General features: G+C 45.7%; 1 protein-coding gene across 1 annotated transcript; it reads right to left on the bottom strand.

The window, feature by feature from the left end:
• Positions 1–436: 436 nt before the first annotated feature.
• On the bottom strand, positions 437–3,642 carry LOC125551407 (14-3-3-like protein GF14-D). Its single transcript, XM_048714634.1, has 5 exons — positions 3,101–3,642; positions 2,374–2,452; positions 2,169–2,291; positions 879–995; positions 437–791 (listed from the first exon to the last, which is right to left on the bottom strand). Exons 1-5 carry the CDS (start codon positions 3,517–3,519, stop codon positions 729–731), a joined length of 801 nt encoding a protein of 266 aa, XP_048570591.1. The 5' UTR covers positions 3,520–3,642; the 3' UTR covers positions 437–728.
• Positions 3,643–24,900: the final 21,258 nt, after the last annotated feature.

The following is a 24,900-nucleotide window of genomic DNA, read 5'->3' as shown; positions in this document are numbered from 1 at the left end:
TTGTTGCATCCCAAAAAGAATTGCTTCCAGTTGCTCAAGGTGCTATTATAATACAGCTTGCAAGGAAAACACTGACAATATGGTAGTGAGCTAATGGTTCCTTTTATTTAGAATGTGTCCTCTTATTACAGATTAACTTTGTATAACATTCCTCATTTAGCTCACGTTACATTCTTCAGGAAGGTGACTAGATAGAAATTCTTGCAGCGCATCGGATTATTTGCCATATCAATCACCATGACAATGCCAAGAATGATAGGAACAGCGCAGCAAAGCGCACCTTTGCTTCTAGTTGCAACGAAAACTGGGCCAAGAAAAGCATCAATCAGGTGAACCTTGACATTCTTCTCAATCGATTGAGGCCATGCCACAGCTAGCACGTGCAAATGAACATCTTTGTGCAAACCATCTTGTCAGAATGTAGTTCAGCCAAACATGAACAGGATACCGCAATTTCAGCAAATTAGTCTAGTCGCATCAAGTCTCACCAAACATGGTAGATATAGCAAACATTCTAATGGTGAAAAAGAGCAGGTCTTTTGCTTGTGGCCAGATTTGAACAAGAAAACACGAATCCAGCCAGCATTTATGAGCACCAGAAAAACATAGCCCAGAAACTTCTCAAGTGCATAATTAAACAGAGGTAGTGATGACAACAGTATGAGCACTAGAACCAAGACCGACTTCCATTGCCCCCAACAATGCACAGACTGTTATTTTCATTCACCTCACTGTCCGTCTCCAGATTCTTTTGGAGCTGGGGCTTCCTTAATCTCATCAACGTCATCCTCCTGCAAAGTTGGATAAAAAACACCGGTTGGCATGAGAAATATGAAGACAAAAAGGAAAGCTGTTAAAACAGATCCAAGGAAACTCACATTGGTGTCGGATGTCCATAGAGTCAAATTGTCACGCAGGAGCTGCATGATTAAAGTGCTGTCCTTGTAGGATTCCTCGCCTAAACTGTCCAGCTCTGATATAGCCTCGTCAAAGGCCTGTAATATACAGGAAAGTTCGTTTGAGCAAATTCATATCACAGGCATATCAAAAGCAGAACTGAAACAGTATTAAATTACATGGACAAGTATAATTATCGCATTTTAAGTCTATATATTTCTGACAGGCCATGTGATTCTTAGTCTACATTCTTATTGAGAAACCACTACAAGTTTCGCGGTTCACACTATCATGGTAGACATTAGGATAAATCACTTTACCTACAACATCAAAATATAATGCAGCAGAGCATGAGAGACTAATTACATGGACAAGTATAATTTATGTATTTTAAATCTATGTTTCTGACAGGCCATGCGAATCTTAGTCTACATGCACACTGAGAAACCACTAAAAGTTTCACAGTTCACTCAATATCATGGTAGATATAGGGATAAATCACTTTACCTAAAACATCAAGATATAATTCAGCAGACTATGAGGGACCAAAGGAACAACAAGTGCATATCACATATTTAATGCAAAGTAGACAGCACAGATTTTTTTAAAATGATCAAATAATCGACTATATAGAATACCAGAGATTATAAGAAAGTTCTTCAACACTACTTCCTAAAGATGACATACTTCTAATACTAATAACTTGAAGTACATATATGCATGCAGCACAAGCACGAACAGAAATGTTGCCAGCAGACAAACAACTCCTCACAAATACTATATTGACAATGTTAAAGAGTGCTTGCAAGATATGCCAGGGGATGCAGGTAGTGCAGTTTAGTGGTCATCACAAAACATAATTCCATAATAGCATGCTAGTATGTATTCCTTATATCATGTACCTTAAGATTGAGCAGTTCAGAAGTTAGAATAAAAAATGAACAAAATCCTAGCATAGTAACTTCCATGGTGATGACAAATTGGAAAAAATTGTGGGAGTTTTACGAAAGCTTTATCAACTTTCCCCACACAAGCATAGATGCTAGAAGTTGATTGATTTCCTGCAGCTTCATTTTCTAAGGGGGTTGCCGCAGAACCTATCAACAAACATGTTAGCTCGCAATCTGCCTCTAGTAAATCAGAGAAGAGGTAGTACACTGCCCCAGTTGGCCATGGATATAATCACGACAACTGACACCGACTGGAATCAAACACTGGGTTGACAATCATGATAACTGAAACAAATGGAGAAGAAAGGAGAAGCAGCAAACTTGTTTTGCAAGGTTGCAGGCACGGTCAGGGGAGTTCAAGATCTCATAGTAGAACACAGAAAAGTTGAGTGCAAGCCCAAGCCTGATGGGGTGTGTTGGAGCCAAATCTACTAGGGCGATATCCTGCAAGCAATTCGCAAAACTCAGCCTGAAGGATCTACTGGTCATATCTATATGTACACATAAAAATTGCCTTATCAGTAACCTGAGCAGCTTTGTACGCGTTCATGGTGCTCTCAGCGGCTTCCTTCCTCTCCCCACCAGACTTAAACTCTGCAAGGTACCTGCATAAATATCACAAAGGAGAAATCAGATGTCGATCGCTGGGCAGAAGCTCATGTCTCCCAGTCACCGCATTGTGTGATCATATACAAATCACATATTAAACTGAAACCAATAGAATGACCACCTTGAAAATTATAAGCTAACGACTACCTCCGCTAGCACTAACAAATATCACAATCATTTTTTTTACTTTCCATCACCATTGAGAAAATAAACTATGATATCCATATACAAATACCACAAGTTAACTTACCAACAGACAACCAGAAATTAAACTCGCATCCGCATCATCTCATACAAGAGATTTAGTAAACCTATATATACATAAATCATACAGAAAGGCCACAACTCAAATCCTGGCCTACACAGCACCAAACCCTCATAAATTTCTAAACTACTGCAGAAAATAAATCAAAGAACTATATCATATCACATCCCGTTACTCCATTCTTCCTTCCATCAAAAGAAGGGCGCCGGCACATCTAAGTGAGTGAATCAAGCATAAAAAGAAAAAGAAAATATTCACACGAATCTCAATGTAAGATCAATGACATATGACTTAGATGTGCAATACTTATGGCATATCTAGATGTGCTTTAGCAAAACTGTTGAAATATCTGTGTCGCAAATAAGGAGGCGAGAACTACCTGTGGTAGTCGCCCTTCATCTTGAGATAGAAGACTTTGGACTCGGCAGCTCCGGCGGATGGCACGAGGTGGGAATCAAGCAGGGCGAGGATGCCGTCGCAGATCTTTGCGAGCTCGGCCTCGATCTTGCTGCGGTAGGAGCGGATGGTAGCGGCGTGCGCGTCGTTGCCCCGACCTTCCTCCTTCTGCTCGATGGAGGAGATGATCCTCCAGGACGCGCGCCGGGCCCCGATGACATTCTTGTAAGCCACAGAGAGCAGGTTGCGCTCCTCGACGGATAGCTCCTCCCCGGGCCCTGCCCCGCCGGTGGCCTTCGCGACGCGCTCCATGAACTCCACCATCTCCTCGTAGCGCTCGGCCTGCTCCGCAAGCTTGGCCATGTAGACGCTCTCGTCTCGCGTCTGCTCCGCCGGCGACATGGTTGCTCGCTCGCTTGTGCAAGGGCGTGTGGCAACGGAGTTGGGGGGTGGAGCAGTGGATCCGGGGGCGTAGGAGGCAATACGCGTTTGTGAGGAGGTGCGGGGTGGAGGGGGGTGGGGATGGGCCGATGGGGATTTGAGGAGGTACCCGGGGCGGGGCGGGCGAGTCACCGGAGAGCCACGTAGCGGTCAAAGGGTAGCGCCCGCGCGGAGCGGTCTGCCTGGGAGGGCGTGAGTATCTTCAGCAGCGGGCCAAAATCACTGACCTTATCAACAATCTTTGTTATAAATTAAACTTGACATGAAAGTATTTCATGATCTGATTTTTTTAGCAGCGCTACAGTCCGTGATGTTTCTGTCCAACTTAAAAACGCCGAGCTAGCCAGCGTTGCTGCTCGCTGACATGGCATGTTGGAAATGCCGAGCCAGATTACGTTTGTAGAAACGCCAGGGGCTTTGGCGTTTATGACACGCTATGAAACACCAAGAGCTATGGCGTTTCTGCCTTAAACAATGATTTTGGTTGAATGGACATACCATATGCAGTGCTGCTAGACTGAATCAGAGTTCCTATGTACAAATCAATTCGATGAGACAATGCAAGCAGCGAGCAGCAAGGGCCACGACTCCCTAACATGCAGTAATTTTTTGCCACGAGCCTCAGATTATTTATGTAAAGCCCTATGTGGCCCCTCCTATATCTCTTTTCCGAACAACATTTTTGTGAAATGGAGTACATGCATCGCTCACATAAGATCCCACTAAGTAATAAAAAGTAAGAAACCTTTTTTACTTTGCACCTACTGCTTAGACAAGCATGCACTCTAGCGGTCAGCCACCCCTTGTTTTTTTTTCTTTTGATAGCAGCCCGACATGTCAATTCGGATGACTGGGCGGTTATAGCCGAGCTGGATTCTCCCCTACGATGGAACAGTGGGATGCTAGGCTAGACTCGTTTGAAAATTTTTGGAAGTAAAAAAGGGAACTAAGAGCATCTGGCAGAACCGCCAGCCGCTGCCGTATCCTGACGTGACGCTGCCACACGACTGGCATCTGGATCCAGATAGGATTCCAGTGCCGGCGGCGTCGTGGTCGGTTCGTGTTCACGCGGAGGAGGTGCGGCGCCGGCGGGCGCTGCTGACGGCGGAGCAGCGTCGCGACAACGCCTACGCAACCGACTCGTCCAATTGGGCGAAGTGGTTCGCCTTCGAGCACGAGGAGGCGAGGCGCCGGGGCGTGCGCGAGGTCGACCGGAGGCCAACGCCGCTGGTTGTCCGCGAGGAGGACCAGGCGGCGGAGGACGCCTACCAGGCGGCTCTTGCAGCCGTCTACCGTGAGAGCGAAGAGGACGAACGGTGCAGAGCGGAGGCGGCGGAGGCGGAAGAGGAGGCCCGCTACGAGGCGACAATGGCGCAGGCCCTTGCTGTAACGCCCTCGATGCGGCTATAGCTCCCACGTGTCGAGGCATGACTTAGAGACATAACTGCATTGAAAGCAATGTTGCAAGTTAGGCAATCATCACAACATCCCATGTAATATAAATAATAAAGGGGAGGTACATAGTTGGCTTACACTCGCCACGTCAATCAAGTACATAAATAGCATTACAACATTCAAACACTCATGGCCCGACTACGGCGCCAAAATAAAAGATAACCCAACATGCGACACGGTCCCGATCACCCCCAACTGGGCACCACTACTGATCATCAGGGAAAGACACGTAGTATCGTTGAGAGTCCTCGTCGAACTCCCACTTTAAGCTCAAGCGCGTCACCTGGAGCGGAAACATCAGGCCTTGCATCTGGTTTGGAAGTAATCTGTGAGCCACAGGGACCCAGCAATCTCACACCCTCACGATCAAGACTATTTAAGCTTATAGGTAAGGCAAGGAAAAATATGTGGAGCTGCAGCAAGCGACTAGCATATATGGTGGCTATCCTGTTCGCAAAAGAGAGCGAGAAGAGGAGGAAAAGCGCGAACGAGTAACTAGAGGGCATCCTGCGGCAAGCATTACTCCAACACCGTGTTCACTTCCTGGACTCCGCCGAGAAGAGACCATCACGGTAACTCACACTGTTGATTCATTTTATTTAAGTTAAGGTTCAAGTTATCTACAACCGGACATTAACAAATTCCCATCTGCCCATAACCGCGGGCACGGCTTTCGAAAGTTCAAATCCCTGCAGGGGAGTCCCAACTTAGCCCATGACAAGCTCTCACGGTCAACGAAGGAATAGACCTCCTCCCGAGACGTTCTGATCAGACTCGGTATCTCGGTTCTTCAAGACACTTCGACAGGTTAAAACAAATCCAGCAACACCGCCCGAATGTGCCGACAAATCCCGATAGGAGCTGCACATATCTCGTTCTCAGGGCACACTCAGATGAACACTACGTACAACTAAAACCAACCCTCGAGTTGCCCCGAGGTGGCGCTGCAAGTGGCTCTATTTGGACCAACACTCAGAGGAGCACTGGCCCGGGGGGGTTTAAAATAAGATGACCCTCGGGCTCCGGAAACCCAAGGGAAAAAAGGCTAGGTGAAAAATGGTAAAACCAAGGTTGGGCATTGCTGGAAAAGCTTTAATCAAGGCGAACTATCAAGGGGTTCCCATTATAACCCAACCGCGTAAGGAACGCAAAATCCGGGAACATAACACCGATATGATGGAAACTAGGGCGGCAAGAGTGGAACAAAACACTAGGCGAGAGGCCGAGCCTTCCACCCTTTACCAAGTATATAGATGCATTAAGATAACAAGGCAATATAATGATATCCCAACAAGTAAATAATGTTCCAACAAGGAACGGTCTCCAATCTCCACCTGCAACTAGCAACGCTATAAGAGGGGCTGAGCAAAGCGGTAACATAGCCAAACAACGGTTTGCTAGGACATGGTGGGTTAGAGGTTTAACATGGCAATTTGGGAGGCATGATAAGCAAGTGGTAGGCATCGTAGCATAGGCATAGCAAAAGAGCGAGCATCTAGCAAAGCAAAGATAGTAGTGATTTCGAGGGTATGATCATCTTCCCTACAAAGTTGTCAGAGTTGACTGGATCCTCAAAAGCAAACTCAACGGGCTCCTCGTTAGTGAACTCGTCTCCCGGCTCTACCCAAACAATACAAACAAGCAAACGGAACACAATCAACCACGCGTAAAGCTCAAACAATATGATGCAAGGATGGTATGCTATGCGGGATGCGATGCGGGATGCATATGCAAGATGTGACAAGGAATGCATGAACCTGGAGTCAACTTGGAAATCCAAGTATGCCACTGGAAAGATGAGATGAAATCGCTTGAAAACGATATAAAGAACGCCGGAATCAGAGTTACGGTTTGGAAATGGCAAGCAATTCAAATATGACCACGTTCTGCGATTTACAGCAAGTAGCCATCTAAAAGCAACAAGATGAACATGCTACAGCACCTAAATATGGCATCAAGATACATGGCAGGGATCCATTCATGAAGCTTAACAAAAGTCTGGCACTGAGCTATGGCCATATCATCCATTAACAGGTTCAAATAAGCATGGAAAAATGCATTTGACAAACAGATTTCAGACTTAGTGAAATTAACACTTGTATGGAATTTCAGATCAGGTAGCACTCTTCGGAGCATGAAAACTATATGCTACAGGACCTGAACATGGCAAAGTAAAGCATGGCATGGAGCTACTCAAAGAGCTTAACAAAAGTCCCTTAGTGACCTTGAGCCATAAGGGAACATAAAATACATTTGCAAGCATGTGAACATGGCAAAAACATAATCAGATCACAGACTTAGTGAAAACTGGAGCATGCTGAAAACAGATATCAAGTAGGCATGTTTACGAGCTCGATGCACTCACTACATAGCATGTCATGACAATCTAAGCATACACCCATTAAGAATACACAAAATGCAAGCTAGACATGGCAAGAATAATAGCATAGCATGCACAGATCAACTACAACATCCTTGACAAAATCGCTAACAAGTAGACAATCTGCCCAGATTCACGAAATGAGAAAAGTAGAGCTCGATTGACTCAAGCTAGGGGGCTCCATAATTGCAAACAAAGACATGGATGGATAAAGCACTACAATATTAACAAAACATCCTTACTGATCATCTTCAAAAGAGGCACGGATCACTAGGAAACAACATGAACATATGGCCATATGAGATAAACAGCTCAAGGACTTAGTGGAAATGCTAATTCCCTGAAATCAGCATTAACAAATGCCTCACTTTGCAAGCTTGTGCTAGTCACCACACACATCACAAAAATACATGGGTTGCACCTCTGGAAAGATGACAAAATCCTTAACAAAACATATGTAGAGCTCAAAGGCATATCATGCACACAATAATCATGGCAAAAATGACAAATGTCTAAATGGAGCAGTAGATCTGACAATTATCTCAAGTAGCACCCTTCCAACAGCATTTCGGGCATCAAGATGAACTCAAATGAAAATGATGCAATGAGATGAAATGATGTACTCTCTGAGATGAACATTTTGATATGCTATATGCCCAAAACGTAGTTATGGATGAGGAGTTATAGCACGATGAACAGGAGCAAATAAACTAGGGTTTCGGGGGTAAAAGTCAACCGATTCCAGATCTGGATCCGGTTTGCACGTGGATCAAGGTTCGTCGCCGAAGCTCGCCGGAGAAGCAAGGGGCGTCGCCGGACTTGTTGCGAGTCTTGCGTTCAGTCTCTTCAAGAATAGCAACTGGGTGCTCACGGTAGGAGAGATCTTCTTGGAGCTCAATGTCCTCAAAGTTGACGGTGCGGTCAGGAGTCTTGAAGCACTTTCGAAGCTGAGAGACATGGAACACGTCATGAACATTTGCAAAGTTTGAAGGAAGCTCGAGTTGGTAGGCGAGATCGCCTCTCTTGCTGACAATCTTGAAAGGTCCCACGTATCTGGGGGCAAGCTTCCCTTTGATACCGAAACGACGAGTACCTTTCATTGGAGAGACGCGGAGGTAAACATGATCTCCGATCTCGAAAACCAAATCACGGTGCTTACTATCATAGTAGCTCTTCTAGTGGGATTGGGCTGCTTTGAGGTTATCTCGAATGACTTTGCACATTTACTCTGCCTCTATGATTAAGTCATTACCCAAAAGCTGACGTTCGCCGGTTTCAGACCAGTTGAGAGGGGTACGGCACTTTATGCCATATAGAATTTCAAATGGGGCCTTGCCCGAACTTGCTTGAAAACTGTTGTTGTAGGAGAATTCAGCATATGGAAGACAATCCTTCCACTTCATGCCGAAAGAGATCACTCAAGCCCTGAGCATATCTTCAAGAATCTGATTGACACGCTCGACTTGACCGCTAGTTTGAGGATGGAAAGCTGTGCTGAAGCGGATGTTGGTGTCCATGGCCTTCTGAAAAGAATCCCAAAACTTGGAGGTAAAGATGCTGCCACGGTCTGAAGAGATCACTTGTGGGATACCGTGCAGAGAGACAATTCGAGAGGTATATAGTTCCGCCAATTGAGCTGCAGTGATTGACTCTTTGATAGGCAGAAAGTGAGCCAATTTAGTGAGTTCGTCGATGACAACGAATATAGCATCATTGCCACGCTTGGACTTTGGAAACCGAGTCACGAAGTCCATTTCAATGTGGTCAAACTTCCATTCTGGAATGGCAAGAGGTTGGAGGAGACCAGCTGGTCTTTGGTGTTCTGCCTTCACTCTTCTGCAAACATCACATTCATTCACGAATTGAGCAATCTCGCGCTTCATTCGAGTCCACCAATAAGCCTGCTTGAGGTCCTGATACATCTTCGTGCTCCCAGGGTGGATGGAGAGGAGAGAATTGTGAGCCTCGTTCATGATCACTTTACGAAGTTCACCTTTGGGTACAATAATACGATCCTCGAAGAAGAGAGTATCCTTGTCATCAAGGCGGTAGCACTTGTACTTGGGTTGACTCTTGGCAATCCCAATCTTCACCTTTTTCACCATATCATCAAGAAGCTGAGCTTGGCGAATCTGGTCTTCCAAGGTAAGAGAGACTTGAAGGTTGGCGAGGAAATCTTGAGGAACAACTTGCAGATTAAGTTTGCGGAAAGCTTGACAAAGCTCGGGTTCATAAGACTTGAGAATCAGACTGTTGCAATAAGCCTTCCTGCTCAATGCGTCAGCAATCACATTGGCCTTGCCTGGAGTATACTCGATATTCGGATTATACTCTTGAATCATTTCGACCCATCGAGTTTGCCTGAGGTTGAGATTAGGCTGAGTGAAGATGTACTTGAGACTCTTGTGATCAGTGAAAATGTCCACTTTTCTTCCCAATAAGAGATGTCTCCAAGTCAAAAGAGCATGCACAACTGCCGCCAGCTCGAGATCATGAGTGGGGTAGTTCTTCTCATTGGGCTTCAACTGGCGAGAGGTATAAGCCACAACTTTTTTCTCTTGCATCAACACTGCGCCAAGACCTTGGAGAGAGGCATCACAAAAGACCTCGTGCGGTTTGGATTCATCAGGCGGAGTCAGAACTGGAGCAGTTATCAATTTCTCTTTCAAAGTGTTGAAAGCAATGTCACACTTCGGAGACCAAATGTACTTGACGTGCTTCTGGAGAAGATTTGAGAGAGGCTTCATGATCTTAGAAAAGTTTTCAACGAATCTTCGACAGTAGCTTGCGAGACCGAGGAAGCTACGGAGTTGCTTCACGTTCTGAGGAGGTTCCCAATTCACAATTGCAGACACCTTCTCAGGATTCACCGCAATGCCCTTGGCAGAGATGATATGACCAAGATAAAGAACCTCATCGAGCCAAAATTCGCACTTGGAGAACTTGGCGTAGAACTTGTGTTCTCTGAGCTTATCGAGTACCAAACGCAAGTGCTTGGCATGATCTTCCTTGTTCTTCAAGAAAACCAGGATGTCGTCGAGATAGACCAAAACGAAGTCATTGGTGTAGGAATTGAAGATGAAGTTCGTCATGCGAGAAAATGTCGGAGGAGCGTTGACGAGGCCAAAAGACATGACAGTGTATTTGTAACACCCCGGATGTAACTTTCCCTATTTGTACTCCAACTCTTGCCGTTTCTGGCGTTAAGTTATATTTATTTCTCGGGTTCGGGTCTTTGTCTCCGTGTGTTGTTTTCGTTTTCATGCATCTCATATCATGTCATCATGTGCATTGCATTTGCATACGTGTTCATCTCATGCATTCGAGCATTTTCCCCGTTGTCCGTTTTGCATTCAGGCGCTTCGTTCTCCTCCGGTGGTCAATTCTACCTTTCTTTCATGTGTGGGGATTAAACAATTCCGGATTGGACCGACTCTTGCCAAGCGGCCTTGGTTTACTACCGGTAGACCGCCTGTCAAGTTTCGTATCATTTGGACTTCGTTTGATACTCCAACGGTTAACCGAGGGACCGAAAAGGCCTCGTGTGTGTTGCAGCCCAACACCCCTTCAATTTGGCCCAAAACCCACCGAACTCTACTCCATGTCCTAGAGCGTTCGATCATGATCGCGTGGCCGAAAACCGCACCTCATTTGGACTCTCCTAGCTCCACTTATGCCTATATTTACACCCCTCCGTTTTCGGATCTCTCCCTCTCCCCGAAACCCTAGATCCACTCGCACCGCGCCCGCCGGACAAATTTTGCACCGACGGACATGTCCGGCCTCCCCGTCCGCCGCCACGTGGCCTCCGCCTAGTGGCCGTCGCCCGTGCCCACTTCCCCGCCAGCCGCTCCCGCCGGCCCGCACCGGCCCGAGGCGGGCCCGCTCCCGCGCCTCTCCGGGCCAGTCCCAGCCGCCGCCGCGCCGCCCGTCTTCCACGGCTCCGGGAGATCACGCCACCACCGCGCCATCGACGCCGGCGCCGGAGCTCGCCGCCTCCTCCGCCCGACGCCTCGCCACCTCCCCGCCGCTCGCCGCCGGCCGCCGCCCGGCCGGCCGCCGCCCGAGCCGGCCACGCCCCGCCGCCTCCACGCCGGCCGGTCCACCCCGGCCTCTTCTCCATCTCCGGTGACGTCGAGCTCGCCGGCGTCCTCGGTTTCGCGTCGGTGAACAGTGCCCGTGAACAGTGATTCCAGATCTAGATCCGGTTGACTTCTCTCCCCCGAACCCTAATTTTTTATGCCTACTTTAACCGCCCGTAACTTTGCATCCGTAGCTCCGTTTTGGATATATAGTATATTAAAATGTTCGTCTCGACGAGTACATCATTTCATTCCATTGCATCATTTTCATTTGAGTTCATCTTGATGCCCAAAATGCTGTTAGGAGGCTTCGTGAGTTAATTGTCAGATCTGCTAGTTCATCTTAGACTTTTGTCATTTTTTCCATGATTATTGTGTGCATGATATGTCTGTGAGTCCTTCATATGTTTTGTTAAGCATTTTGTCTTCTTTCCAGAGGTGCAACCCATGCATTTTTAGGATGTGTGTGGTGACTTGTGCAAGCTTGCAAAGTGAGGCACCCGGGAAATCTGTTTTCAGGGACTTAGTTGTTTTCACTAAGTCTGGGATTATTTAGTTCATGATGCCATATGTTCAGCTGGTTTCCTAGTGATCCGTGCCTATTTTGAGGATGATCAGTAAAGGAGTTTTGTTATTCATGTTATGCTCTATCCATCCATCACTTTGTTTGCAATTATGGAGCACTCTAGCTTGAGTCAATCGAGCTCTACTTTTGCTTCATGGTGAATCTGGGCAGATCGTCAACTCGTTTGCGATTTTGCCGATGTTATTGTAGTTGATCCGTGCATGCTATGCCATTGTTCTTGCCATGTTTAGCTAGCATTTTATGCCTTCTTTATGGATGTATGCTTGCCTTGCCATGACTTGCACCATGGTGAGTGCATCGAGCTCGTTTACATGCCTTCATGAGTTATATTTCAGCATGTCTCAGTTTTCACTAAGTCTGAAAACTGATTGTGTTTTAGCTATGTTCGTGTGCCCGTTAGTATATTTTGTGAACCCTTTTGGCCCCAAGTCACTTTGGGTCTTTTGATAAGCTTGTTGAGTAGCTCCATGCCATGTTCTTACTTGTCATAATACGGTCATGTATCATGTTGTTTTGCTGCTCCGAAGAGAGCATCGTGGTCTGAAATTTCAGACTAGTCTTAATTTCACTAAGTCTGAAATCTGTTTTGCTTATTCGTTTTTTCCATGCTTGTTTGAACCTCATAATGGATGAATTGGCCGTGGCTCAGTGCTAGTCTTTTGTTAAGCATCTTGTGTGAATCCCTACCATGTATTTTGTTGTCATGTTTGGTGGCTGTAGCATGTTCGTTGCATTGCGTTTAGATGCCTACTTGTTGTAAATCGCAGACCAGTGTCAATTTTGAAACGCTTGCCATTTCGAAACCGTAACTCCGATTCCAATGATCTTTATATCGTTTTCAAGCAATTTCATCCCATCTATCCAGTGGCACCCTTGAAATTCCAAGTTGAGGCCAGGTCCATGCATTTCCTGTCATATCTTGCATTTTGCATCCCGCATCGCATCCCGCATAGCATATCATCATTTCATCATATTGCTTAGTCTTGCACGTGGTTGATTGTATCCTTGTTGCTTGTTTGTCTTGTTTGGGTAGAGCCGGGAGACGAGTTCGCTACCGAGGAGCCCGTTGAGTTTTCTTGTGAGGATCCAGTCAACTCTGACAACTGTGCAGGCAAGATGGTCATACCCTCGAAATCACTACTATCTTTGCTATGCTAGTTTGCTCGCTCTTTTGCTATGCCATTGCTTCGATGCCTAACACTTGCTTGCAAGCCTCACAAATTGCCATGTCAAACCTCTAACCCACCATTGTCCTAGCAAACCGTTGATTGGCTATGTTACCGCTTTGCTCAGCCCCTCTTATAGCGTTGCTAGTTGCGGGTGAAGATTGGAGCCGTTCCTTGTTGGAACATCTTTTATTTAATTGTTGGGATATCATTATATTGCCATGTTATCTTAATGCATCTATATACTTGGTAAAGGGTGCAAGGCTCGGCCTCTCGCCTAGTGTTTTGTTCCACTCTTGCCGCCCTAGTTTCCGTCATATCGGTGTTATATTCCCGGATTTTGCGTTCCTTACGCGGTTGGGTTATAATGGGAACCCCTTGATAGTTCGCCTTGATTAAAGCTTTTCCAGCAATGCCCAACATTGGTCTTAGCATTTGCCACCTAGCCTTTTACTTTCCCTTGGGTTCTGCAGACTCAAGGGTCATCTTATTTTAACCCCCCCGGGCCAGTGCTCCTCTGAGTGTTGGTCCCACTGAGCGATGTCCGAGGCTACCAGGGGCAACTCTGGGCTGGCTTACCCGACGTCTGGCTCATCTGAGTGTGCCCTGAGAAAGAGATATGTGCAGCTCCTATCGGGATTTGTCGGCACATTCAGGCGGTGTTGCTGGTCTTGTTTTAACCTGTCGAATTGTCTTGTTGTACCGGGTTACCGAGTCTGATTGGTGTGTCTCGGGTGGAGGTCTATTCCTTCGTTGACCGTGAGAGCTTATCATGGGCTAAGTTGGGACTCCCCTGCAGGGATTGAACTTTCGAAAGCCGTGCCCGCGGTTATGGGCAGATGGGAATTTGTTAATGTCCGGTTGTAGATAACTTGAACCTTAATTTATTAAAATGAATCAACTGAGTGTGTTACCGTGATGGCCTCTTCTCGGCGGAGTCCGGGAAGTGGACACGGTGTTGGAGTTATGCTTGTGCAGGTTGTTCCTCTAGATTCTCGCTCGTGCTTTGCCCCCTCTTCTCGCTCTCTTTTGCGGATAAGTTAGCCACCATACATGCTAGTCGCTTGCCGCAGCTCCACATATATTTGCCTTATCCATTCCTATAAGCTTAAATAGTCTTGATCGCGAGGGTGCGAGATTGCTGAGTCCCCGTGGCTCACAGATACTATAACTTCAGATGCAGTTCTAGGTGATTCCGCTCCAGGTGATGAGTACGAGCTCAAGTGGGAGTTCGACGAGGACTCTCAGCGTTACTACGTGTCTTTTCCTGATGATCAGTAGTGGTGCCTAGTTGGGGTTCGATTCAGGGCCTTGTCGCATGTTGGGTTTTCTTCTATTTTGGCGCCGTAGTCGGGCCATGAGTGTTTGTTTGATGGATGTTATTTATGTACTCTGATGTGACGTGGCGAGTGTAAGCCAACTATGTTCTCCCCCTTTTATTCTATTATACATGGGATGTTGTAATGATTGCCTGACTTGCGACATTACCTTCAATGCAGTTATGCCTCTAAGTCGTGCCTCGACACGTGGGAGCTATAGCCGCATCGAGGGCGTTACAATATTCATATGAACCATAGCTTGTCCTGAAATCCGTCTTGGGAATATCTTGCTCACAGATTCGAATCTGATGATAACCCATACGGAGATCAAGCTTGGAGAATACTTGGGCACCTTTGAGTTGTTCGAACAGCTCATTGATGTTGGGAAGTGGGTATTTGTTCTTGATGGTCTTCTTGTTCAATGGACGGTAATCAACACAAAGTCGGTCCGTTCCATCCTTCTTCACAAAAAGAACACCACAACCCCACGGAGAAGAACTAGGCCGGATGAGACCCATTCTCTCTTGAATATCGAGTTGCTTCTTCAGCTCCTTCAACTCTTCAGGTCCAAGCTTGTAAGGATGCTTGCACACTGGTTCCGTGCCAGGCTCATCGATGACGAATTCAACTGGCCGGTGCGAAGGCATTCCTGGAAGCTCTTCTGGAAAGACATCTTGATATTCGCAAACGACTGGAATTTGCGAGATAGCATCCAGTTCACCCTTCTCATTGAGAGAAAACAGACGGATGGTATCATCACGAGCGGCAAAGACAATTACATCCTCAGACGAATGAGTCAATTGAATCTTCCTGGCTGCACAATCAAGATGCGCCTTGTGCTTAGAAAGCCAATCCATTCCGAGAATAAGATCAATATCCGAGTTACCAAGAACCACCGGAGAAGAGAGAAACTTGTAATCGCCCAACGTGATAGAGACATCCGGGACGCAATTGTTAGAAGTCATTTGCTTGCCCGGAGACACAATCTTCAACGGAACAGGAATCCTTTCGGTCACAAAATCATGCTTGGCAACAAATGGTGTTGAAATAAAAGAAAGCGATGCACCAGTGTCAAAAAGAACTTTTGCAGGAACATCGTTAAAAGGAAGGTTACCCATAATCACATCTGGCGAGTCCTCTGCCTGAGTTGCATTCAGCAAATTGACCTTGGCGTGCTTGGGGTTATGCTTGACCACAGCTGTACTTGCCGATCTCACAGGAGGAGGAGGAGGAAGACGCCTCTGGTTGAAACACTTGTTTGCATAGTGACCCTTCTATTGGCACTTGTTGCACGTGACCTCTGAAAGAGGACGGTGATACGGAGCACTTGATCTTGGAGCTTGAGACGAAGTCTTGTTCTGAAAGCCAGGGTTGGGTGGGTGGGAAGATCCACTGCCACCTTTGCTCTTTGAAATGGAGGAGGAGGAAGCCAATACTTCTGCTGCTTGGCCACTTGAGTAGAGGAAGGAGTAGCATCTCTGACTCGCTTCTTGGAAGCATCACACCTCAGTTGAGCGGCCTCTTACTTTAGTGCCATGTTGTAGAACTCATCGTACCTCAAGGGCTCAAAGAGAACAAGAGCTAGCTGAATTTCTTCTCTGAGACCACCCCTGAACTGGTATATCATGCTCTTCTCATCAGGGACGTCCTGCTTGGCAAAGCGGGCGAGCTTCTGAAACAACTTGTTGTAGTCTAGACAGACAAAGAGCCTTGCTTCAGGTTGCGGAATTCCTCACGCTTGCTTTCAACCACGCTCTGAGGAATATGATGAGCTTTGAAGTCTTGACGGAATTTATCCCAAGTGATCACACGTCCACCTCTGGAGTCCTTGTACTGCTGAAACCATTCTGCAGCTTGATATTTGAGTTGGAAGGAAGCAAACTTGATGAAGTCCTCAGGCCTGACGTTACTGCACTCGAAATGCTTGCACAGATCCACAAGCCAATCGTCAGCATCCGTAGCCTCAACACAATTGCTAAAAGTCTTTGGCCCGTTAGCAAGGAATTGGTTGAGTGTAGCAAAGTGATTCTGATTGTTGCCTTGGTTTCCTTGGTTCGCTTGATTGCGCTCTTGAAGAATTTGCATGATCAACTTTGTGTTTGCATTGGTTGCGGCCATCACAGCTTGCCATGCCTCCGGAGGAGGTGGAGGTGGTGGCGGATCCTGATTCTGATTCTGATTGGTGCTCTTAGCGGGAGCCATCCTGAAGAGGTTGACCACCGTTAGCACATTGACAGATAAAATGAAGCTGAATCCAACGGAATGAAAATTGCAACATAAAGTCTTCATATCCGAACAAAATGAACGAATGCATTCCTCTTGAAATGGTCACATATCCATAAATTGAGAAGCCACTTAGAATTTAGGTAGAGAAATAAATCAATAAGGTACGGATCAAGAATGAATACTCGGTAAGAAATCCCAATCTCAAACCAAATATCCGTGGAAGAAGAACTAGAGCTACAAGAATTCCCACCTATGAAACTCCCGAACCTTTCCGGTTATGCAATCAGGTGTTGGGGATACAGGGGAAGCATAATATCTCACCCAAATCTAGAAAATCCTACATCCAGCTGTATCCATCCTTCAACACATAACCGAGAAAAACTTCGGAAACCATCTACCTCAACCTTCGAAAAGCATCCGTTATACAAGTTATGGCGATACTCCCAAACTCCCGCCCCAGTACTGGGTGGCGTCGAGGTTATCTCACCAACGAACTGCATAAAAGAGATTTTCGATGTCGACGTACTAAACTCAGGTATTCCAGAACTGCAACAATAAAATTATGACGACAACACCTCAGAGCTCAACTCCCCTGGACACTTCCACAAAACCCCTGACAGGAGGCACCAAGACAATGTTCTCGTCATAAACCCATCAAAACGATTCCAAGATACCCGCGTGATCCTAAATTTTTTTTAGAGAAATTTGAGAAGAGAAGAGTCAAAACTCTACATCAGGATGCCTTACCAGAGCGATGAGGAGACTGGGAAGTAAAAAGAATTCCTAAACTCTCCGATATATAATTCCTAAATGACTCAAAACATTTTTCTAGACACAACTCATCTGCTAAAACGATCAAGCAATGGGGCTCCTAAGGTCGGGGAAGGCTCTGATACCAACTTGTAACGCCCTCGATGCGGCTATAGCTCCCACGTGTCGAGGCACGACTTAGAGACATAACCGCATTGAAAGCAATGTCGCAAGTTAGGCAATCATCACAACATCCCATGTAATATAAATAATGAAGGGGAGGTACATAGTTGGCTTACACTCGCCACGTCAATCAAGTACATAAATAGCATTACAACATCCAAACACTCATGGCCCGACTACGGCGCCAAAATAAAAGATAACCCAACATGCGACACGGTCCCGATCACCCCCAACTGGGCACCACTACTGATCATCAGGGAAAGACACGTAGTATCGTTGAGAGTCCTCGTCGAACTCCCACTTAAGCTCAAGCGCGTCACCTGGAGCGGAAACATCAGGCCTTGCATCTGGTTTGGAAGTAATCTGTGAGCCACAGGGACCCAGCAATCTCACACCCTCACGATCAAGACTATTTAAGCTTATAGGTAAGGCAAGGAAAAATATGTGGAGCTGCAGCAAGCGACTAGCATATATGGTGGCTATCCTGTTCGCAAAAGAGAGCGAGAAGAGGAGGAAAAGCGCGAACGAGTAACTAGAGGGCATCCTGCGGCAAGCATTACTCCAACACCGTGTTCACTTCCTGGACTCCGCCGAGAAGAGACCATCACGGTAACTCACACTGTTGATTCATTTTATTTAAGTTAAGGTTCAAGTTATCTACAACCGGACATTAACAAATTCCCATCTGCCCATAACCGCGGGCACGGCTTTCGAAAGTTCAAATCCCTGCAGGGGAGTCCCAACTTAGCCCATGACAAGCTCTCACGGTCAACGAAGGAATAGACCTCCTCCCGAGATGTTCCGATCAGACTCGGTATCTCGGTTCTTCAAGACACTTCGACAGGTTAAAACAAATCCAGCAACACCGCCCGAATGTGCCAACAAATCCCTATAGGAGCTGCACATATCTCGTTCTCAGGGCACACTCAGATGAACACTACGTACAACTAAAACCAACCCTAGAGTTGCCCCGAGGTGGCGCTGCAAGTGGCTCTATTTGGACCAACACTCAGAGGAGCACTGGCCCGGGGGGGTTTAAAATAAGATGACCCTCGGGCTCCGGAAACCCAAGGGAAAAAAGGCTAGGTGGAAAATAGTAAAACCAAGGTTGGGCATTGCTGGAAAAGCTTTAATCAAGGCGAACTATCAAGGGGTTCCCATTATAACCCAACCGCGTAAGGAACGCAAAATCCGAGAACATAACACTGATATGACGGAAACTAGGGCGGCAAGAGTGGAACAAAACACTAGGCGAGAGGCCGAGCCTTCCACCCTTTACCAAGTATATAGATGCATTAAGATAACAAGGCAATATAATGATATCCCAACAAGTAAATAATGTTCCAACAAGGAACGGTCTCCAATCTTCACCTGCAACTAGCAACGCTATAAGAGGGGCTGAGCAAAGCGGTAACATAGCCAAACAACGGTTTGCTAGGACATGGTGGGTTAGAGGTTTGACATGGCAATTTGGGAGGCATGATAAGCAAGTGGTAGGCATCATAGCATAGGCATAGCAAAAGAGCGAGCATCTAGCAAAGCAAAGATAGTAGTGATTTCGAGGGTATGATCATCTTGCCTGCAAAGTTGTCAGAGTTGACTGGATCCTCGAAAGCAAACTCAACGGGCTCCTCGTTAGCGAACTCGTCTCCCGGCTCTACCCAAACAAGACAAACAAGCAAACGGAACACAATCAACCACGCGTAAAGCTCAAACAATATGATGCAAGGATGGTATGCTATGCGGGATGCGATGCGGGATGCATATGCAAGATGTGACAAGGAATGCATGAACCTGGCCTCAACATGGAAATCCAAGTGTGCCACTGGAAATATGAGATGAAATCGCTTGAAACGATATAAAGAACGCCGGAAACGGAGTTACGGTTTGGAAATGGCAAGCAATTCAAATATGACCACGTTCTGCGATTCACAGCAAGTAGCCATCTAAAAGCAACAAGATGAACATGCTACAGCACCCAAATATGGCATCAAGATACATGGCAGGGATCCATTCATGAAGCTTAACAAAAGTCTGGCACTGAGCTACGGCCAAATCATCCATTAACAGGTTCAAACAAGTATGGAAAAAATGCATTTGACAAACAGATTTCAGACTTAGTGAAATTAACACTTGTCTGGAATTTCAGATCAGATAGCACTCTTCGGAGCATGAAAACTATATGCTACAGGACCTGAACATGGCAAAGTAAAGCATGGCATGGAGCTACTCAAAGAGCTTAACAAAAGTCCCTTAGTGACCTTGAGCCATAAGGGAACATAAAATACATTTGCAAGCATGTGAACATGGCAAAAACATAATCAGATCACAGACTTAGTGAAAACTGGAGCATGCTGAAAACAGATATCAAGTAGGCATGTTTACGAGCTCGATGCACTCACTACATAGCATGTCATGACAATCTAAGCATACACCCATTAAGAATACACAAAATGCAAGCTAGACATGGCAAGAATAATAGCATAGCATGCACAGATCAACTACAACATCCTTGACAAAATCGCTAACAAGTAGACAATCTGCCCAGATTCACGAAATGAGAAAAGTAGAGCTCGATTGACTCAAGCTAGGGGGCTCCATAATTGCAAACAAAGACATGGATGGATAAAGCACTACAATATTAACAAAACATCCTTACTGATCATCTTCAAAAGAGGCACGGATCACTAGGAAACAACATGAACATATGGCCATATGAGATAAACAGCTCAAGGACTTAGTGGAAATGCTAATTCCCTGAAATCAGCATTAACAAATGCCTCACTTTGCAAGCTTGTGCTAGTCACCACACACATCACAAAAATACATGGGTTGCACCTCTGGAAAGATGACAAAATCCTTAACAAAACATATGTAGAGCTCAAAGGCATATCATGCACACAATAATCATGGCAAAAATGACAAATGTCTAAATGGAGCAGTAGATCTGACAATTATCTCAAGTAGCACTCTTCCAACAGCATTTCGGGCATCAAGATGAACTCAAATGAAAATGATGCAATGAGATGAAATGATGTACTCTCTGAGATGAACATTTTGATATGCTATGTGCCCAAAACGGAGTTACGGATGAGGAGTTATAGCACGATGAACAGGAGCAAATAAACTAGGGTTTCGGGAGCAAATAAACTAGTTATAGCACGATCCTAAACGCGGGATAGGTGGCGGGCCCGGATTCGCCCGGGGCGGCGGTGCTATTCTGTCCGGCCGGGGACGGACGTGTCTGGCGTGGCGAAGGGCAATTTTTAGGGTTTGGGAGAGGGGATCCGCGAATTTAGAGGAGGGGGTCTTTATATAGGCATAGAGGGAGCTAGGAGAGTCCAAATGTGGTGCGGTTTGCGGCCACGCGATCGTGATCGAACGCTCTAGATGATGGAGAGGGTTTAGGTGGGTTTTGGGCCAAAATGGAGGGGTGTTGGGCTGCAACACACACGAGGCCTTTCGGTCCCTCGGTTAACCGTTGGAGCATCAAACGAAGTCCAAATGATACGAAACTTGACAGGCGGTCTACCGGTAGTAAACCAAGGCCGCTTGGCAAGTCTCGATCCAATCCGGAAATGTTTAATCCCCACACACGAAAGAAAGGTAGAAATGATCACTGGAGGAGAACGAAGCGCCGGAATGCAAAACGGATAATGGGGAAAATGCTCGAATGCATGAGCTGAACACGTATGCAAATGCAATGCACATGATGACATGATATGAGATGCATGACAACGACAACAACACACGGAGACAAAAACCCGAACCCGAGAAAATAAAATAACTTAAGGCTGGAAACGGCAAGAGTTGAATTACATATTGGGTAAATTACATCCGGGGTGTTACACTTGCCCTCTCCGCGGGGGCGACATCGTGGTGCCGCCAGTGGCCCCGCCGTCCCCCATCAAGCCGCAGCCGGAGCCGGAGCCGGAGCCCGAGCCCATCGCGCGCCTCTCCTAGAATGGAGTGGTGCGCGAGTGGGTGTCTGCTCCACCGGTCTGGCTGGGTGCGACGCCGACGCAGGAGCAGGCCTACCTCGAGATGTGGCGCAAGCGCCGGCTGGCAGAGGAGCGCCGGCAAGGCGAGTACGAGGAGATGCTCAAGCGCGACCTCGAGGAGGAGGCACGCCAGGCCACGACTGCACAGGCGGCCGCAGAGCCCCCCGCTCCGGCACTGCCTGCGCCGGCACAGCCCGACATGGCAGCGCTTTGGAACACGGCGTGCGCCTAGGCCAGGCCGGCGCCGACGCTCATCGACCTCACGGACCCCGAGGACGACGACGATGACGCCTAGGGCAGCGCGCCGCCTCGTAGTTTAGGCTGTTTTTATTTTTTTTAAATGCAAATGTGGACGCGTGGACTCTCGTCGGCCTTCGTGGCCGACTTTAATGTTTAATTAATGTAGTTTCTCTTTTTTTAAATATGCATGCGTTTATTTTTTTTGGTGCCGTCTAAAATGGGTCGCAGGCCAGTGTTGGGCGCAGGTGCCAACCCAAATGCAGAAGCGGGCATCCGTGTCCGTCTGGCCGACCCAAACAAACAAAAAGTGGACAAAATTGACGTCCATTTAGGTCGGCCCATTGGAGTTGCTCTAATAGTCGATACATTATTGTGGGTAAGAATCTTTGTTTTTGTGAGTAAAAAATTACTTGATGTTGGGGAGTCGTGGCCCTTGCTGCTCGCTGTTTGCCTTGTCTTATCGAAATTACCTGTACATAGGCTTGTACCTGTTGCGAACTCTGATTCAGTCTAGTAGAACCTCATACGGTATGTCCATTCAATCAAAATCGGCAGAAACGCCATGGCCCTTGGCATTTCATAGCGGGCCAGAAACGTCAAAGCCCCTGGCGTTTCCTGGAACGCAATCTGGCTCGACGTTTGTAGCCTGCCACATCAGCGAGCAGCAATGCGAGCTAGCTCGATGTTTCTAAGTTGGGTAGAAACGCCACGGGCTGTGACATTGCTAAAAAGGGTCAGATCGTGAAATACTTTCATGTCGAGTTCAATTTGTGACAAAGATTACGGATAAGGTTAGAACATTGATTTTGGCCTCAGCAGCGTCCCCATGAAAATTTTCTACTTAGAGCAAGTCTAGTAAAGCCCTCAAACCCTCAAACCTCTAAAAATAACTGTTTTTTTTATAGTTTTCGTCGAAAAAAAGCCATAGACTAGAACCCCTTAACCCTCAAACCCTCAATTTTCTTTAAAGGTGCAACCCTCAAACCCTCTCCCAATCCTCAAAAGTAAGGGTTGGGGAGCAAAACCTACCCCAACCCTCATTTGGCGGTTATCCTCGCGCGGGAGGGAAAAATCCTCCCAACTCCCGCGCCCACGCCCGCGACCGCCGCTGCTAGTAGCCCCCGTCGTCGGCGGCCGCCCCGTCGACCTCCCGCGCGCAACGACAGCGTCATTCATGGGGAATATTCCGTTATAAGGATTGGGTTTGAGGGTTCTAATCTTTGCCCCTGTTTTTCAACCCGTAAAAGTGCACAAAAAGATCATTTTTGGACCCTTAAAACGCTAGTGAGGGTTTGAGGGTTCTACTAGTAATGCTCTTAGGCCTTCTTTGGTTTGTAAGAATTTTAGGCCTCCTTTAGTTTGTAGAAATTTCATATGGTTTCTATAGGATAGGATTTGCAAAGGAAAATTTTCTTTGAAGCCCTTTGGTTTATAGGAATGGATTCCTATTCCTATGTAGGATAGGAATCAATACTTCACATTTTGGAGGAAAAAAACATTAGCTAAGACTCAATGGAAAAAATTCCTATCCTATGCATCAAATGACATCTCTTTCTTTATAGGAATTGAGATGCATGTCATCTCACTTCCTATGATTTTCCTATTCCTGTAACATTCATATCCTATGAACCAAAAAAGATGTTATAGAAATTCTATAGGATAGGATTTGCAAAGGAAAAATTCCTTTGAAGCCGTTTGGTTTGTATGAATGGATTCCTATTCCTATATAGGATAGGAATCAATCCTTCACATTTTGGAGGGAAAAAACATTAGCCTAGACTCAATGGAAAAATTCCTATCCTATGTACCAAATGACATCTCTTCCTCTATAGGAATTGAGATGCATGTCATCCCACTTCCTATGATTTTCCTATTCCTATAAAATTTCTATCCTATGAACCAAAGAATGCCTTACTAAAGCCTTCTTACGTCATAAGATAAGAATTTTATAAGAATAGAAAAATCATAGGAAGTGAGATGACATGCATGTCAATTTCTATAGAGAAAGAGATGTCATTTGGTGCATAGGATATGATTTTTTTCCATTGAGTCTAGGCTAATGTTTTTCCCCTCCAAAACGTGAAGAATTGAATACTATCCTACATAGGAATAGGAATTCATTCCTAGAAACCAAAGGGCTTCAAAAAAAATTCCTTTGCAAATCCTATCCTATAGAATTCCTACAAAAATCCTACAAACCAAAGGAGGCGTAAGTAAGCATGCACGTACAACACACATCTCAAACAAAAAAAGTTCATATGATATAATACTAAAATAATTTTACTAAAAAATTCATATGACAATAAAATGTTGTCATGTCACTCAAATCGTATTGTCAAAAGTGTGACATATTTGTGGTCGAAGGCACGTGTCATAATCTACAATAAAAACATATATTCTAAATCTAATTTTTATTTTATCAATTTTCATATTTTCACGACGACTATCTGTGCCTAGTGGCACATCGACTAAAATAAGAATAAAGGAAACATTACTGATACGACGCAAAATGTACTACGTGATAATGGTTATACATAAGTTTAGATCCATACAGTGAGATGAAATGTTTCTTAAAAGTTGAACTTCGTGGCGTGCTAGTATCCCTACAGACATATTAAATCAATCTACATCCATTCATTCATCATTGTTTCATATGTTTTTTATTTGTCTCAAATTTAAACTAATGGGGAGAGGATTAGAGCTTTTCACCCATTTGCTCCTGTAAAATCAGAATTCTCTCCATTATAATGACATCAGAGTAATTTATTAGAATAAAAAATGAACTAAAAAAATATGTCTTACTCTAGTAGAGCGACATCATCAACCATACAATGAATAAACAAAGTTCATCTATTAAGTCATTATTTGTTGGTCCGAGAGACGTTGAAAGGGTAAATGATTGCGAGATGAGCTTAACTTATGATAATGTATTTGATGTTTTGAGTCTCTTAGAG

The sequence above is a fragment of the Triticum urartu genome, chromosome 4, assembly GCF_003073215.2.
Source record: "Triticum urartu cultivar G1812 chromosome 4, Tu2.1, whole genome shotgun sequence".
Classification (NCBI taxonomy): Eukaryota; Viridiplantae; Streptophyta; class Magnoliopsida; order Poales; family Poaceae; genus Triticum; species Triticum urartu.
The sequence above is the reverse complement of the archived record's forward strand: the minus strand, read 5'-3'. Positions and strand labels throughout refer to the sequence as shown.